Raw genomic sequence first — 15,565 nt, 5'->3', positions numbered from 1 at the left:
GAAACTGCAATCAGAGGTGTGCACGCTCATGGATCACACGCACGCTTGCACGAGCTGTTCATAACCAAAGGAGCATCAGCCGCACAAATCTTTTGTTACAGTCATGATGTCTTCAGAGGTAATAAAGTTATAAATCTGCAAGTCATTTTAAATATAAGAAAGGAAATGCATTTGAGTAAATTACACACTTATGTAGTACGAGGGTAGTAGAAAACTTTGTTTTTTGTTTCCATCTATCTCCACGTTGAACTGTTTTATGTGTTTACTGTATCCACTTATGATTGTATTCTTATGGAAACACATTCATGAACAATATAAGTTATTACTGTGTATAGGACCCGTTTGAGCCCTCGAGCAGACCGGAGATCTCTCCATTTGTTGAAAGCTTCCCGATGTTGACTCTCGTCTTATTCCGACGCCTGGCACTAGACAAAAGTTTTATTTTCTTTGTCTTACGTGGAGTTTGGCGTTTGGGTTTGGAATGAACTACAAGCCGGTCTCTTTGAATCCATCTTCTACTTATCGAAAGTTGACTAAAGTTTTGTCGCTCGAGTTGTCTTTGCTGATACGGAGAATGGCGGTGAATACACAAACCTGCCGGACATAGCCAGGCGAGCGTGAACGTGCATGACGTCTCATATTCCGTCCCGAATCCCTCTTATTTATTTTACCGTACAGAACTATAGAGGCAATCGCAGTGATCAGAGAAAGGCTCATTCAGCCCCTCAGGCAATTGTTTAAGCATGTATGGGTTAGAAAAACGGCTATTTTTAACATGAAATGTTGCGCAATGCACCTTTAAAAGAATGTAAAATAAGTTAAATTTGTTAAATATTAATAATGTTGTTCATTAATGAACATTATTAGTGTATTTACAAAATAAAATTTTTTAATGATGTTGACCCCCCCCCCCCATCTCTCTCTCTCTCTTTCTCACTCTCTCTCTCTCAGTTGGACAGGTTCAAGGAGCCCCCAGCGTTCGGCCCCATGTGTGATCTGCTGTGGGCCGACCCACTGGAGGACTTCGGCAATGAAAAAAGCCAAGATTACTTCAGCCACAACTCTGTCCGTGGATGCTCCTACTTTTACAGGTAAACCATTCAGCCATCTTCATGGAGATCGCTATGAGAAGTGATAGAAGAGGTGCAGAAATTATCTAAATGACAGCAGGAAGAGGAGGAAGCATACAATCAAGATCTCTTTAGTATCTCAATGAGTTCTCCTAGACAGCAAATGGAGTCTCTCCTGCTTCTCATAACCAGTAACAGTCTCTCCTGCTTCTCATAACCTGTAAACAGTAACCAGTAACCTCACATGTGGCTTCCCTGGACAGCTCAACAATCTCTCAGACTGTGCTCAGATTTAACAAGATACCTAAAGTACACAATCAGAGATCTCAATATGAATTCTTCCGAGAGCAAATGATCTGAGCTACTACATTCAGCCGGAAAAAAAAAACAGATTTTTTTTAAGGTTTAAAAGGGGCGTGACCAAAAGAGATTGAGAACTACTGCTGTATGTTAACAACTGTGTAATTTGTGTCTCCTTATATTGCCCCTAAGAAATTTTAGGAGAAACAACTGAGACAGAGTTGAAAGAGCAATCACTGAGCAAAACAATGTTCCTCGAGGACCGGTTAAGTACAGTGAAATAAAGGTGTCCAGCGCCTGAAGTGCTGAGCGAGTTTAATTGGAATTGTAAAGAAGTTCAAACAGTGACCAGCTTCAGCACAACACAGAATCCCCACAATCCCACGGGAATCTGCGCTCTGCCGTTACCATGACAACTGGCTACTACTGCCAGATCCACGGAGATATGAAGATTCAGAGATATAGTGAGAACCTGAGAGAAAGACAGAAATGATGGAACAGGAAAAGGAGAGACGATAGAAAATAGGGCTGAACGATTAATCGAAAAATAAAATCAAAATAGGACTTTCAATGTTTGATTATCAGACTGCAAAGAATATATGAAGAGTTCAGATGCAAAAGCCTCTAAATGCCATTTGAAATTTTCTTCTAAAATGACCATTTTTATCAAGCTTGTAATCAGTAATTTCACTTAAATGACAATTAATAGGTAATCTTCATTGCCATTTAGGTGAAATTACTGAACTTAAATATACAAGCTTGATAAAAATGATCATTTTAGAAGAACATTTCAAATGGCATTTAGAGGCTTTTGCATCTGAACTCTTCATATATACACTCTGTACATTTTAAATGAAGCATTTTTACCAAATTTGTAAAGTGAAGCGTTTTTAAACCCGTTCCCAACAAAGGAGAATCTATAGACAAAGGGAGAAGCATTTCAGTTTTACACCAAAATAAACATTTGATGGTTTCATGTTTGAAAAGGAAGAAATTAAGACATAAATATTAGTGTTGCACTGAAAAATTATTATTTTTTATCTTACAGTGAATGAAAGTATTACAATAGTAATATATTTCTTATTTTATTTATTTTTAATGATGATAATATAACACTATAATTATTGTTATCATATAGTCAGAGATGTACAATCACATTACAATGATGTTTTAGCCAAATTGTGTAGCCCAACAAAAGCAGCACAGCAAACCTGGGCCAAACAAACAAAATAAATAAATAAATAAATAAAATCACATTTTAAACAGGCATCACAATTTTTGTCTTAAAAAAAAAACTAATTAAGATTAGATGAATTAGCCCTTATAGAAAATCTATGTGGAAAGAGAGAGAAAAAATGGATATCTAATGCTAAGCTAATGCAGCTAACATTGCGCAGCCTGTGAATGAGAGCCTCGGGTGTGAATGTTATTACCCACAATCCTCGCTGTTTTCACTTCTTATGAAACCTTTTGAAATCAATGAAACACATTGGATGGCTGGTTTGTCAGTGTGCTGCGCTTTAGGCCAGTATAGACTAGACAAAAATAGACAAGACTGCCAAGTTAAAGTACTAAATAACATACAAGACTAGTCTGAGCACAACATCTGAGCCTTCATTTCTTTGCTAGGACCACATTTAGACCGTTGTAATATTTTGAGCAGGAAATGATGGTGGTTTTCACTGTATGCTGCATATTTACATCACTGCCACCCCCTGGTGGCTCGTAGCGGTAAGACAATAATACACAGTTGACACCTCTCCTGAGCATCTGTATAAAGAAATATCCGGATGTTTGTATAATCAAATGAAACCAAAGTGAACTGAGGAATAGGTTTCAAAAGTGATGTTAGATCTAAATCACAAGCGCTAGCTGGACTATTAGTAATGACACACTAAAATGATCCTTTTGGAAATAAAAAAAAACAGTCTGATCTTAGCTGGTCTCTGAGGCTGGCGTAGAAAGTATTTAACTAACAAAATAAGTTATAAGAATGTTAAGTTATGAAAATGTCCAATTTTTTAAATGGTTAAAAAAATACTAGGTCGTGACAAAAAAAAAAAAATTCAGGAAAAAAACCCCCCTGAAAACTAGAAAATGTTGGTAACGCTTCCTTTTACAGTCCAGTTACCCATGTAAATACTATGTACTTATTTTAGTAACTACAATTACTGGGTAATAACTAGTACTAACCTTGAACCTACCTCTAAACGTACCCCTGTTCCATGTACTTACCTTATATTAGCCAGTACTTTCTAGGTAAGTAAACTGTGTATACTGTAAGTACTGTACTGTAAAAGTAAGCGTTACCAAAATGTTTTTGAGCTACCTTTTAACATTTTACGGATTATATCATTTTGAATTAACATACTGGAAGAACATTACATTTCTAATTTGATTTGTCATTTGATTTTAGCAAATTTTGTTCATAACTGAGAGAACCTTGCCAGAACGTTCCCGTTAGATGGGGTTTAGCTTAGCATATAAAACTAGCAAAAACAGACCAGCTAACCAGTTATTTAGCCAAATGAGTTATTTATATCAGTGTTTATCAATAACTAAATATTGTTTACCATTGTTTACCCATTCTGTCTGTTTTATCATTTTGCTATCCACAGCTATCCTGCAGTGTGTGAGTTTTTACAGACCAACAACTTACTGTCGGTCATCAGGGCACATGAGGCGCAGGACGCAGGGTAAGAAAACAACATGTCACCTTTGACTTCCTGTCTTTTTCTATATGACCGCTTTTTTTCTCTTCAGCTCTCTTTCTCACCTCCTACAGATATAGAAACCCTAAAACACTCACTGTATGTGTATATTGACAGACAGGATTGAGTTTGTTGATGGACGATCAGTGTACACAGCTGACCGACAGACACAGAGAGACATCGATTCTCCATAATCCACATATATTACAGTACAGTAGTGTTCATTGATCTGAAATGCCACCAATGCACACACATTCACCTAAGCCCAGGCCCTTTTATCAGTCATTGTCTCAGGCATCCAGAACAGTCAACTAAACAGCAGTCAGTAATACTCCACAACAATCTCAGTACAACAGTCGACAACAGCACACAGCATGCTCCCTGAGTAAATTACTCCATTTTACACAGTCTAATAAAGATAATAAGAAAAATGTTGTGTTGTATTGCACGCTTTCGCACAGTAAAGGCCAAGTTCTTTAAAAGAAAACATGAATAAAGGATTCAAAACAATTATGATCTGAGACTACGCTTTTTGAAAAAGTTTGAACAGGGTTTTATCACAAATACGTACTTGATGTTTATGAAAACATCCCAGTGTTATTCTAATCATGTTTTTGATGGTAATTCTGTAATTTTCTTCGACCTCTTTTCTGTTTTCTTGCTCTTTTAGTTACCGTATGTACAGGAAGAGTCAGACTACAGGTTTCCCCTCTCTCATCACCATCTTTTCTGCTCCAAACTATCTGGACGTTTACAACAACAAAGGTCTGAATTCAGTTTATATATATATATATATATAGCTTATATTTATATATATATATTAAAGTTTATATATAATACTAGTTTATATATATATATATATATATATATATATATATATTGAGTTTATATATGTATATATTGAAGCTGCTTTGATACAATCTGTATTGTAAAAAGCGCTATATAAATAAAGGTGACTATATATATATATACAGTATATATATATATATACACACACACATATATATATATATATATATATATATATATATATATTAGGGCTGTCAAACGATTCATCGCATCCAAAATAAAAGTTTGTGTTTACATAATATATGTGGGTGCACTGTGTATAATTATTTTGTATATAGTATATATATATATATATAAATACATACACATGCATATATATTTAAGAAAAAAATATTATTTATATATAAAATATTTATATATAATTTAAATTATATATAAATCTATATACAGTATATGAAAATATTTCTTAAAAATATACAAGCATCTGTATGTATTTATATATATAAAATAATTCTACACAGTGCACCCACATATATTATGTAAACAAACTTTTATTTTGGATGCGATTAATCGTTTGACAGCCCTAATATATACATATATATAAATGCAAACTACAAGCAATCATTATTGCATGGCGCAATGAGATTGCTTGCTCAACATTTAAATAATCTGGTTCATTGTTTGCAAACATTATTAATTATAAATATAGATGTATAATTATAAATATAAATGTATAGATACAATATATACATTTATATTGAATCAATAATACACAATAATTTATGAATTATAATGATGTATTATTATTTTGATAGATCAAATAATATATATTGTTGTGTTTTTTTTTTAATTTTATTTAATGACAGTCATGTGGAAAGAGATAGAAATGTACAGATGTACAGCATGTAATGTGTGAATCTAACTGCCTTAATGCCTCTCCGCAGCGGCCGTGCTTAAATACGAGAACAACGTAATGAACATACGGCAGTTCAACTGCTCGCCACATCCGTACTGGCTGCCCAACTTCATGGACGTCTTCACCTGGTCGCTTCCGTTTGTTGGAGAGAAAGGTGGGAAAGAGGAATCAGTGTTGGTAAACAGCATGAGACATCATGATTCTGCCTGGAGACAAGCAGTCTTTGTGGTTACACAGATTCCTTACATTTTATTCATTCTGGGTGTGTGAGGGAAACTCATCCCTCTTGACTTGTTAAAGCAAATAAGATGGAATAGGTCTGACACGAACTGCATTTCATCTTTTCTGTCTCAACAAGCAAAACTACAGTATCAGGTCAAACTTTATTTTTTTGATTTTACCTCATAAAGTCATATGATAGAGATGGAAATTAAAAGATCAAGTTTGGCTGGTGTATAAATGGTACCGTGACATTTTTTGCTGTTTTTTTTGCTGTTGTTAATGTAATTGTTCATAGTTTTTGCTGAAATGTCACAAGATCTTGCGTTTTTGACCTTTAACGCCTCCACAGTGACCGAGATGTTGGTGAATGTCCTCAGCATCTGCTCTGATGACGAGCTTATGGACGGAGATGAGATCTTTGATGGTGAGGGCCGCACATTCCTCAACATATTTTTACTCTAATTTCACCTAATTTTAAGTGTCAAATATGACCAAATGACAACTAAAATGAACTTATTGTCCAATTTTTGTGATACTTCATATTGTTGCGCACTTTAGCTTTAAAAAAAATGGAGATATCTAAAAATTGTGTCATTTTAAATGTGTCATTTGTACAGAATATTCAGCTTCAGTGTGTTGTTTATTAATTATAAGCCTGTTTCCTGGTTTCTCTCAGCTAATGCTGCAGCTGCCCGTAAAGAGGTCATCAGAAACAAGATCCGTGCCATCGGCAAAATGGCCAAAATGTTCTCAGTTCTGCGGTGAGTCTAGAAGGGTTGGGAACACATGTTTGTGGTTTGGATGTTTACAACATAATTGTTTTTTTTAAATAATACAGCAATATGTGTGTGTTCGCAATGGCCGGAGACACACTGTTGTTAAGATTAACTAAAATAAAGTGCAACAGTTGGATTCAGGAAGTAAAAAAATGTCTCCGTATGGAAAATGATTTTTAACGATAACTTATACAACTTTGTAGACATCCCTCCCTACTATGAACTATGAGATTATTTGCTGCTGTTGAAGCCATCAGCCCTCATTATTTCAACTTATTTTTTAATACAATCGTATTTAACAGTGGAATTCGTGGTGAAAATGTACATTAGTCATGATGCTGGAAACTTCAAGCTAAATGTGTCAAAAGGCTCATTGGCTCCACCACCCACTCCCATGAAGCAGTGCAAGTCTTCCTATGTCCTCAAAATACATATTTCATGTACATTATGCATATTTTGCAATAAACTTAAATGTTTATTTATATACAAGGGTATTTGTTAATATTTGAAATTAACCTTTATTATTATTATATATTCCTGGTTTCATTTTAACCTTTTTTTTTTTGCGATTTTGTGGTGCTTTTGTCATTTTTTTAAAAAATATTTACATTAAGCTTGAATGTCTATTTATTTTAGTTTTAGTAATATTTTAGTATTTATTTATTTGTTAATATTTTGAATTAGCTTTTATTTTTTAGATATTCTGTTTTATCTAAAAACAGAACTACTTTTTTAGATAACTAGTTTAGGTTTTAGTCATTTTGTCATGCGCTTTAGTAATTTTTTATATTTCTATATATATAATATATAGATTAATTATAATTATAATATTTTATATAAGGTTTTTTATATTTCTATTTAGCTTGAATTTCTATTTAGTTTAGTTTGAGTAATATTTTAGTATTGTTTATATGCTATAATGGTATTTGTTATTTTTTTGAATGAGCTTTTTTTCTGTTTTCTTTTTAACTATTTTAAGTTTAAGTAATTTCATCATGTGCTTAAGTCATTTTTATTGTTTTTTTTATATTTCTATTTAGCTTGATTGTACAGTATGTAGTTTTAGTAATATTTTAGCTTTATTTATATACTATAATATATTTTCATATTTTTAATTAGCTTTTATTTTTACATTTTAATATTTCTGTTTAGCTTGAATTTCTATTTAGTTTAGTTTGAGTAATATTTTAGTATTGTTTATATGCTATAATAGTATTTGTTATTTTTTTGAATGAGCTTTTTTCTGTTTTCATTTTAACTATTTTAAGTTTAAGTAATTTTATTATGTGCTTTAGTCATTTTTATTGTTTTTTATATTTCTATTCAGCTTGATTGTACAGTATATTTAGCAACATTTATATATGTTCATATTTTTAATTAGCTTTTATTTTTACATTTTAATATTTCTATTTAGCTTGAATTTCTATTTATTTCAATTGTACATCAACATGTATGCTGGTTTGTATTTCGACAGGGAGGAGAGTGAGAACGTGTTAACCCTGAAAGGTCTGACCCCTACTGGCATGCTGCCGAGCGGTGTACTGTCTGGAGGAAAACAGACCTTGCAAAGCGGTGAGTTACAAAACCAAGCATCGCTCTTTTCCTTTCCAATCACAACCTCTTTTCTCTTTCAAGGTCACTAAGACAATGTCATACAAACTCAAGCACATGTTTGCTAACACCTCTCTTCTAGTGAAACACTTTCGTTCATTCTCTTCGCTAATTAAACCATCTGAAATGTGCACACACGAACATACTGGGAAACTAACCAGCTAACGCTAACTGCTAACTGCCCGTGGCAGCTAATGCTGGGGGATTGTGCTGCGTGCATGACTGTCACTATAAACTCCCCCATCCATCCTCCCTCTCTCCCTTCCTCTCTCCTTCTCTCCGTCTGTCTTTCTGTGCCTCCTCAGCTACCATCGAGGCCATTGAAGCAGTCGAGACGGTTGAGGATGGAGAAGGTAAACTGGCCGGCCTCTATCTCTCTTTGTGCTGCTCGGAGGTTTCATAGTGACCGCTGTAACACGCTAGCTAGCTAGACAGCGCAGCCTAGCTAACTGAGCGTGTGGGCGCTATGACTGGTCAGGGATTGTGTATTTCACAGAGGCACACACATTTATCTAAATATCTAAATGGGGACATACACTATGTTCAAAATTCTGTGGTTTAATGAAGACTTTTGTCAAGGAAGGATGAAATAAATTGATCACTTATAATGTAACAAAAGTTGAAATTAGTTTGTTGAAACAAAAATATTAAGCAGCAGAACTGTTTTAAACAATGATGATAATAAGAATTGATTCTTGAGCAGCAAATGAAAATGCAGCTGTCATCACAGGAATACAGTATATTACATTGTAAAATATATTCATATTCATAATCATATGGTAGAGTACCTATAGGCTTGCTAATTATAAAGACTACAGATTCACCTTACTCTACCCTAAAAGGTCTAATGTAATCAGTCTGTCAGGTTTGATCATCACTTTAGTTAATTCCTTCCCATAATCATATATACTCTATAATGTGATAAGTGTATCCTTGCTGTAAGAAACAGTTTAAACCAGCCCAAGCTGGTTTTCTGGTCTTGAATGGTCTCTCATCCTAGTCAAACCAGTCTTGTTTGCTAGTTTTATAGGGGGATTGGGCACTTGTTGTGAGGCTGGGAGAACAGGTAGACCAGTTTAAACCAGTCAATACCAGCACACCAGCCATAACACTTACATCCAGCCAATAGACAAACCTATTTTAGCAACAACAACAAAAAAGATCCTGATCCCATCTGTATGTATATGCTATATATATATATATATATATATATATATATATATATATATCATTATATGAATAGATATATATATATATATATAAATAATGACATCCTCTGTTGATAATTGATAATCCTGCTTGTGTAAATGCTAGACTCTGCTCTGCTGTTCTCCACCCTTTTCCCCCCCAATGGCACACATTACTATTCAGCAAGGTTACAGAATGACTCAGCAGACGGCAAGAATCTGGGCCATGGTCGGGTTGGGGCACGCGCCCCTTGCCTCTCACATATGACCCAGTATTCTTACAGCACCACACCCCAAACGCTGATCACCCCAGCGCCGCTCCTCGCGCACTCACTCTGGGTTTGGTCTGTCGTGACCATGTGATCTGCAGGGATCATGTGACCTCTCCATGACAGGGTTTGTTTTTAAACTCATTCAGAGTCTAAACCGTTTTCACAGATATTAGGTAAACAATGACTTAACGGTCAATGAGGGTTCTGGAAGTTGAAATGCTATTTAAAATCTCCAGCATTTTTAATCTATAACATATTAACCTTGTGAGACTGACCTAGCATTATCATGCACTGGCTTGACTTGATAATCCACAAACGATGAAATAACAGAGATACATACCAGCACGAAACATTAACACATTAACACACAGAGTATAAATGCACAGGATGACGAGGAACAGGTGAGACAATCAAGTAATGTTGCTGCGTCCAAATTCGCATTATACTACGCCCTACAAGTATGCACTTGTTAAAATTATCCACATTCAATTTCATTTAATTTAATTTCCCACCGTTTCGTAGAGACATGTAGTAGCACGTTGATCTGCCAGTCGTGGGTCTTTCATGCAGTGTACTCTCCTCATGTGTTTGCATAAATGATGCATGTAAAGGTTAATGACCAAACGTATCTTTAAAAAAGTTCACAATGCCGTTGCAGATGAAATATAATATGGATAACATTGAGTAAATATCTTTTAGTTAGGTTTGATACTGATAATTTATCCCTCAAACCCCTTTTTTTTAACCTCTCTTGGTCTCGCACATTCGCCATATTTGTAGTTCTAATCGAATTCTCGTCCAACGCGCATTGGGTTGTGGGCAATAAACGCTGATTTCACACAGCCGCCATTTTGAAATTGAAAGTGAGGCTCCGGTGGGAATTATCCCGAAAGTATAGATAGACAACAATGCCTTGGACTACCAACCTGAAGCTGCTGCCGCAATTTACACTATTGGATGTTAATATCCAATATAGGATATGTATATAGTTCGTTCCTGCTTCTTTTTTATGTTCTGAATATATAAAAAAATTTAATTTATAAAAATAAATTGCACTGTATATAGTCTAAAGTATGAAAGAAATGTATGTACATTTTTAGAATAACAAATTTCTACATTAAACACAACAATACGCCATCGCATTCGCGACTCTCCTGTGATTAAAGGCGCCACTTCCAGTTTTCTTCCCACCAGAGCTATTTCAAAATGGCGGCTGCGTGAAATCAGCGAATTAGCCGTTTGAGTGTGCACGGATCTGCACTTTGGATTCTAAACTGAAAAAGTAGACCAGGTATCTTTGGAAAACATATTTCAATCATACAATTTGGGACACACTTATTCTAATTGCGAATACTATTGAATGAAAAACTGGCAATCAAGGAAACAGGAACTAAAACACAGGCAATACAAAACAACAGAATATAAACAAAATAAAAGTTCATGAACACGGACCTGAAAATGCAAACTTTTGAAAACAGGATTCAAATTCAAAGTTTTTGAAAACGATACTGTTATCGTCTCCATATAAACTACAAAACGTGAATTTGTGAAAACGGTATTGCGAGTTCAGTCTATAGAAAAATACAAAGAGACATCGCCAACTACTGGCCAGCATTTTTAGTCGATTTTAAAGATCCATGTGAACGAGGATCGTTTTGACAATGTTGTCTGTTCGTTGTTCGCGAAAAACGCAAAGGAAAAGCTTTCCCGCTTTTAGTACATGGTTAACGTGCACGTAGTTTTAATTAACAATAAAAACACTAGTACACAAATGCTCGCCTTGCTCTGTTCTATGACGCACGTTTGTGACTCTCCTGTTTGAACTCGTTCATCAACATGAACGAATCTTTTTCCGAGTCATTCAACGAACAAAACGAACGAATTGACTCGGAAAAATATTCATACACAAGATTTGTACAAGACACTAGTACACAATCTGTTTTCCAGATATTTTAAATAGCTCAAAGAATAAATTCAAATGTTGTAGTTTTGCGATTCATCTCAGAGTTGGGTGATTTGCTTCATTTGCTTTATATAGCTCGTTATCAAAGAATATTTTGGAATGCCTATGGAGAAAATCAGTGGCCAAAATACTTCCAGAGCTCTTTTCCCAGCACGCAGGGTGAGATGGGAAGAGTTTATATACATTTGAAAGCCAAAATCTTCTGTGGTCTGAGAGCAAACCCAAGAGAGGGTCTCACATCATCTCTGACTGTGGTATGACAAAGCTCTGTTTCCATCAGAACTGATCAAAGTTCATATACAATTTACATTACAAAAAAAAATGTGGGTTTGTTTTCTAATGGAAACAATGACTGTGCTATTGGTCTTTGTGTGCGTTTCCATCTGAACTGGGAGGGAAAGTGATAAGATGTAACTTCCATTGTCATCACCACAGCTGTTCCCTTGTACACCATATATTGTGTGTGTATGTGTTTGGTTGTGAAATATGTGCAGTTGTGAATTTGTGAATTTGTGCCAATACTGTGACTAATACATAGCAGTATCAGTGGAGGTGTCTGTATGTGAGTGAAATTTTAAGTCATTCCAGGTCACATTTCACTCTAAAAAGAAAAATATTTGGCATAAAGTAAATGTAAAATATTAAACAAATTAAGAACATTAAGATTTTTGCATTATGATATTCATTTTATGTCATTTATTATTCCTGAAAATGTCATTACCATTATTGATCTGGACGTGTGTGTGTGAGTACTTGTACAATTGTCTTTGTGAGGTCCAGTTTGAGTTTTAGACCATTGGAGTGAGAACAAAGCGACAACATTTCGGCCAGTCCTAGAAAGGAGCTAGAGATTGCATAATCAATGAATGTCCTCACAAAGATATATGCACAAGATTGTGTCAGTGTGTTTAAACTAAATATTGTATTTATTGTAGGGCTGTCGAACGATTAATCGCGATTAATCACATCCAAAATAAAAGTTTGTTTACATAATATATGTGGGTGCACTGTGTATAATTATTTTATATATAAATATTTATTTTTTTCTTAAATATACATGCGCGTGTGTGTATTTCTATATATACAAAATAATTATACACAGTGCACCCACGTATATTATGTAAACACAAACTTTTATTTTGGATGCGATTAATCGCGATTAATCGTTTGACAGCCCTTTCACAATACATTAATAATAATTTTTTGAATTAAAAAAAATCACAATTTTGAAGGGGAATATGACCCGGACATGTGTATCTCTTGATATCCTATGTACTATCACTATGTCAAGAGTACACTTTGTGATTGTATCAAATTTATAATATTACAGCCATCTAGCAGTACGTGATCATTCGTGGTAGGCTATATGTGATAGTCCGCTTTCGATTTCGCCTACGCGCAATTGGTGACTGCTGTTCTCTTTTCTTCCTCATAGCCATCCGTGGCTTTTCTCCTCAGCACAAGATCAACAGTTTCGAGGAGGCGAAGGGTCTGGACCGCATAAACGAGCGCATGCCCCCTCGCCGAGACGTGGTCAACAGCGTGGGACTGTCGATGGGCAAGATGAACATGGCCGAATCCAACGGCACGGACGACAACAGCAATATCCAGTGATTCATCTACTCCTCCGGTCCCTCGCTCGCCCCTGCTCCTCCTCCCATAATGCAATTCTCCCCTCTCCCCTCGCTTTCACTGCTACAGTCTATGTAGCAGATGGACTATGTGATATATTTTACAGAACTCCCTGCTTGACGTTCAACGGCCTCAACAACAAACTCGAGACGGACGGTACGGCCGCGCGAAGGAGATCATGCATGAGAGTTGCATGATGGGATATGTAGTTTTATGGATATGGGGCTATGTAATGGAAATGTGACCACAGAGAAGAGGGCATTTCCTGTTCTTTTGTCCGAAGAGATGTTTATTTATGCGTGTTTGCACTTCTGCGTGCGTGTCTGTGTGTGTGGGAGACATGTGATATATAATTATATGATGATAAGTAGGTTTTCATAAACGCTTACCGTTTGTTTTTTTTCTCCCTGGCCTGCCTTGGAACGTTAAACACAATGCCAACGCTCTATTTATTCGAAAGCGGAGGAGTGTACGTTTGCGTTCGAACGTGCGCGAGGACCTTATAACCATTTCCTTTTCACACTTCTCTCGCAGTTCTAGGTTTTGCTACTCTAGTAATCTCTATATCTAAAGAATAACTAATATTACACAAAATAACTTCACACAGGTTATCAAGATTAATCCGCAAATAAGAGAGGTTTGGAGTCGCCGTAACGCCCCTCATGCTGTTCAGCTGTGTGCTCGTTGCTGCGTTGTGTAAATCCGCCGTTGTCACGTCGTGCTGTGGTTGCTATGGCAGTTTCCCCCGTGTCCCTCGGACTGAGTCTGGCACTTCCCGCCTCTTCTCGTGCGGGAAGCAAGCATTCTGTCAGCTGCATCACAGACTATAGGCTGCCTGTGTATATGTGTGTGTGAGAAACAGGGAGGTGATTTGACCTGAGGGATTATGTCGGGCCATTATGGGTGGTTTCAAACAGGTCCTTGTCCTGTATAGGTGCACTGAACGGATTTCCAGCTTCGCTGGGAGTTTATTTTGTATATAAATGGCGTATATTTTTAAGGAACGTTTTGTTATTGCTTATTTTCATGTTACTTTATTTTGTATTCAAGCTATTTATTTATTTATTTATTGTTTGTTCGTTTTTTTTTTTTTTTTCGTTTACATTGCTGTACAGTTAATTAAGCTCCACTGAGGTGTTAAATCGTTTGCGTTACTTTATGGATGTACAGAAGTTATCCAGTAGTGTGAAGGAACATAATTCTGTGAAAAGACATCCAGGCTGCCAAAGCATGACTGCATGGTTATTTCAAATGTAAATCGAATATAGGCACACCTTAACGTGTCTCACATTTTTAAGGAGAAGTATATTCTGATCATTATTCTAATCTTAACAATATTCTGGTTATTTATGATTATTAATTATTATTAAGAGTTCTGCTGGTTTATTCCACTTTGCCTCATCCTTGATTTGGTTGCTCATTGTGCTTTATGTTATGAATAATGAAAATGTTCATGAGTTATTTGTGATTCTATATCTTGTACTTTTCTCTGGAGCTTCATTCTGAGCATCATGATTTCCTGACCTACAGTACGGACAGTGTGAGCATGCCCTATGGGACAAATCTCTTTTTTACTCTTGAATAAAATATGCATGAACCTTTTGGATTTCTCTGATTTTTTTTTTCAACTCGCATTGCCAGTGTGTCATGGGTCTTACTTTAGGTCTACAAGCTTCGACTTGACTTTTTTATTATCCCCGTGGGGAAGTTTTTGTTGCTTGAGTTTCAACATGTGTACACACAAAGAACCAACTATGTACATACATTTAAAAACCCGAATACACACATTATTAAAAAATCATCATCACTGAGACCCGCTCAGTAAACTCAAAAAAAAAAACAAAAAAAAAAATCAACCTTTTATTTAAAGGGATACTCCACTTTTTTTGAAAATAGGCTCATTTTACAACTCCCTCAGTTAAACAGTTGAGTTTTACCATTTTCGAATCCATTCAGCCAATTTTTTGATATTTAGAAGATTATCAGTAACCAGACAGTTTCTGGACCCATTGATTTCCATACACTATGAATGGGATTTCTGGTCCCATTGACTTCCATATACTATGAATGGGATTTCTGGTCCAATTGACTTCCATATTTAGAAGAATATCATCAG

At 35.5% G+C, this 15,565-nt stretch overlaps 1 protein-coding gene and 1 long non-coding RNA gene across 6 annotated transcripts in view; one reads left to right on the top strand and one right to left on the bottom strand.

The window, feature by feature from the left end:
- ppp3cb (protein phosphatase 3, catalytic subunit, beta isozyme) overlaps nt 1-15,051 on the top strand; it is a 47,121-nt gene extending 32,070 nt beyond the window's left edge. For 4 of the 5 annotated variants that reach the window (XM_039648980.2, XM_039648981.2, XM_039648983.2 and 1 more), the window contains exons 6-14: nt 952-1,091; nt 3,989-4,066; nt 4,752-4,846; nt 5,815-5,940; nt 6,358-6,432; nt 6,685-6,769; nt 8,259-8,356; nt 8,701-8,748; nt 13,253-15,051. In XM_039648980.2, the coding sequence (XP_039504914.1) occupies nt 952-1,091; nt 3,989-4,066; nt 4,752-4,846; nt 5,815-5,940; nt 6,358-6,432; nt 6,685-6,769; nt 8,259-8,356; nt 8,701-8,748; nt 13,253-13,431 (924 nt within the window). In that variant the 3' untranslated portion in view covers nt 13,432-15,051. The remainder of the gene's footprint in view (nt 1-951; nt 1,092-3,988; nt 4,067-4,751; nt 4,847-5,814; nt 5,941-6,357; nt 6,433-6,684; nt 6,770-8,258; nt 8,357-8,700; nt 8,749-13,252) is intronic. The other variant, XM_039648984.2, reaches the window with a different exon arrangement.
- The window catches only part of LOC148977588 (uncharacterized), a 31,251-nt gene that overhangs the window by 8,655 nt on the left and 7,031 nt on the right, over nt 1-15,565 (bottom strand). The window lies entirely within an intron of this gene.

Source organism: Pimephales promelas, chromosome 9, assembly GCF_988280905.1.
Source record: "Pimephales promelas chromosome 9, fPimPro1.hap1.1, whole genome shotgun sequence".
In the NCBI taxonomy this organism is placed as follows: Eukaryota; Metazoa; Chordata; class Actinopteri; order Cypriniformes; family Leuciscidae; genus Pimephales; species Pimephales promelas.
Note: the sequence above shows the minus strand (reverse complement) of the source record. Positions and strands in the feature narration are given on the sequence as shown.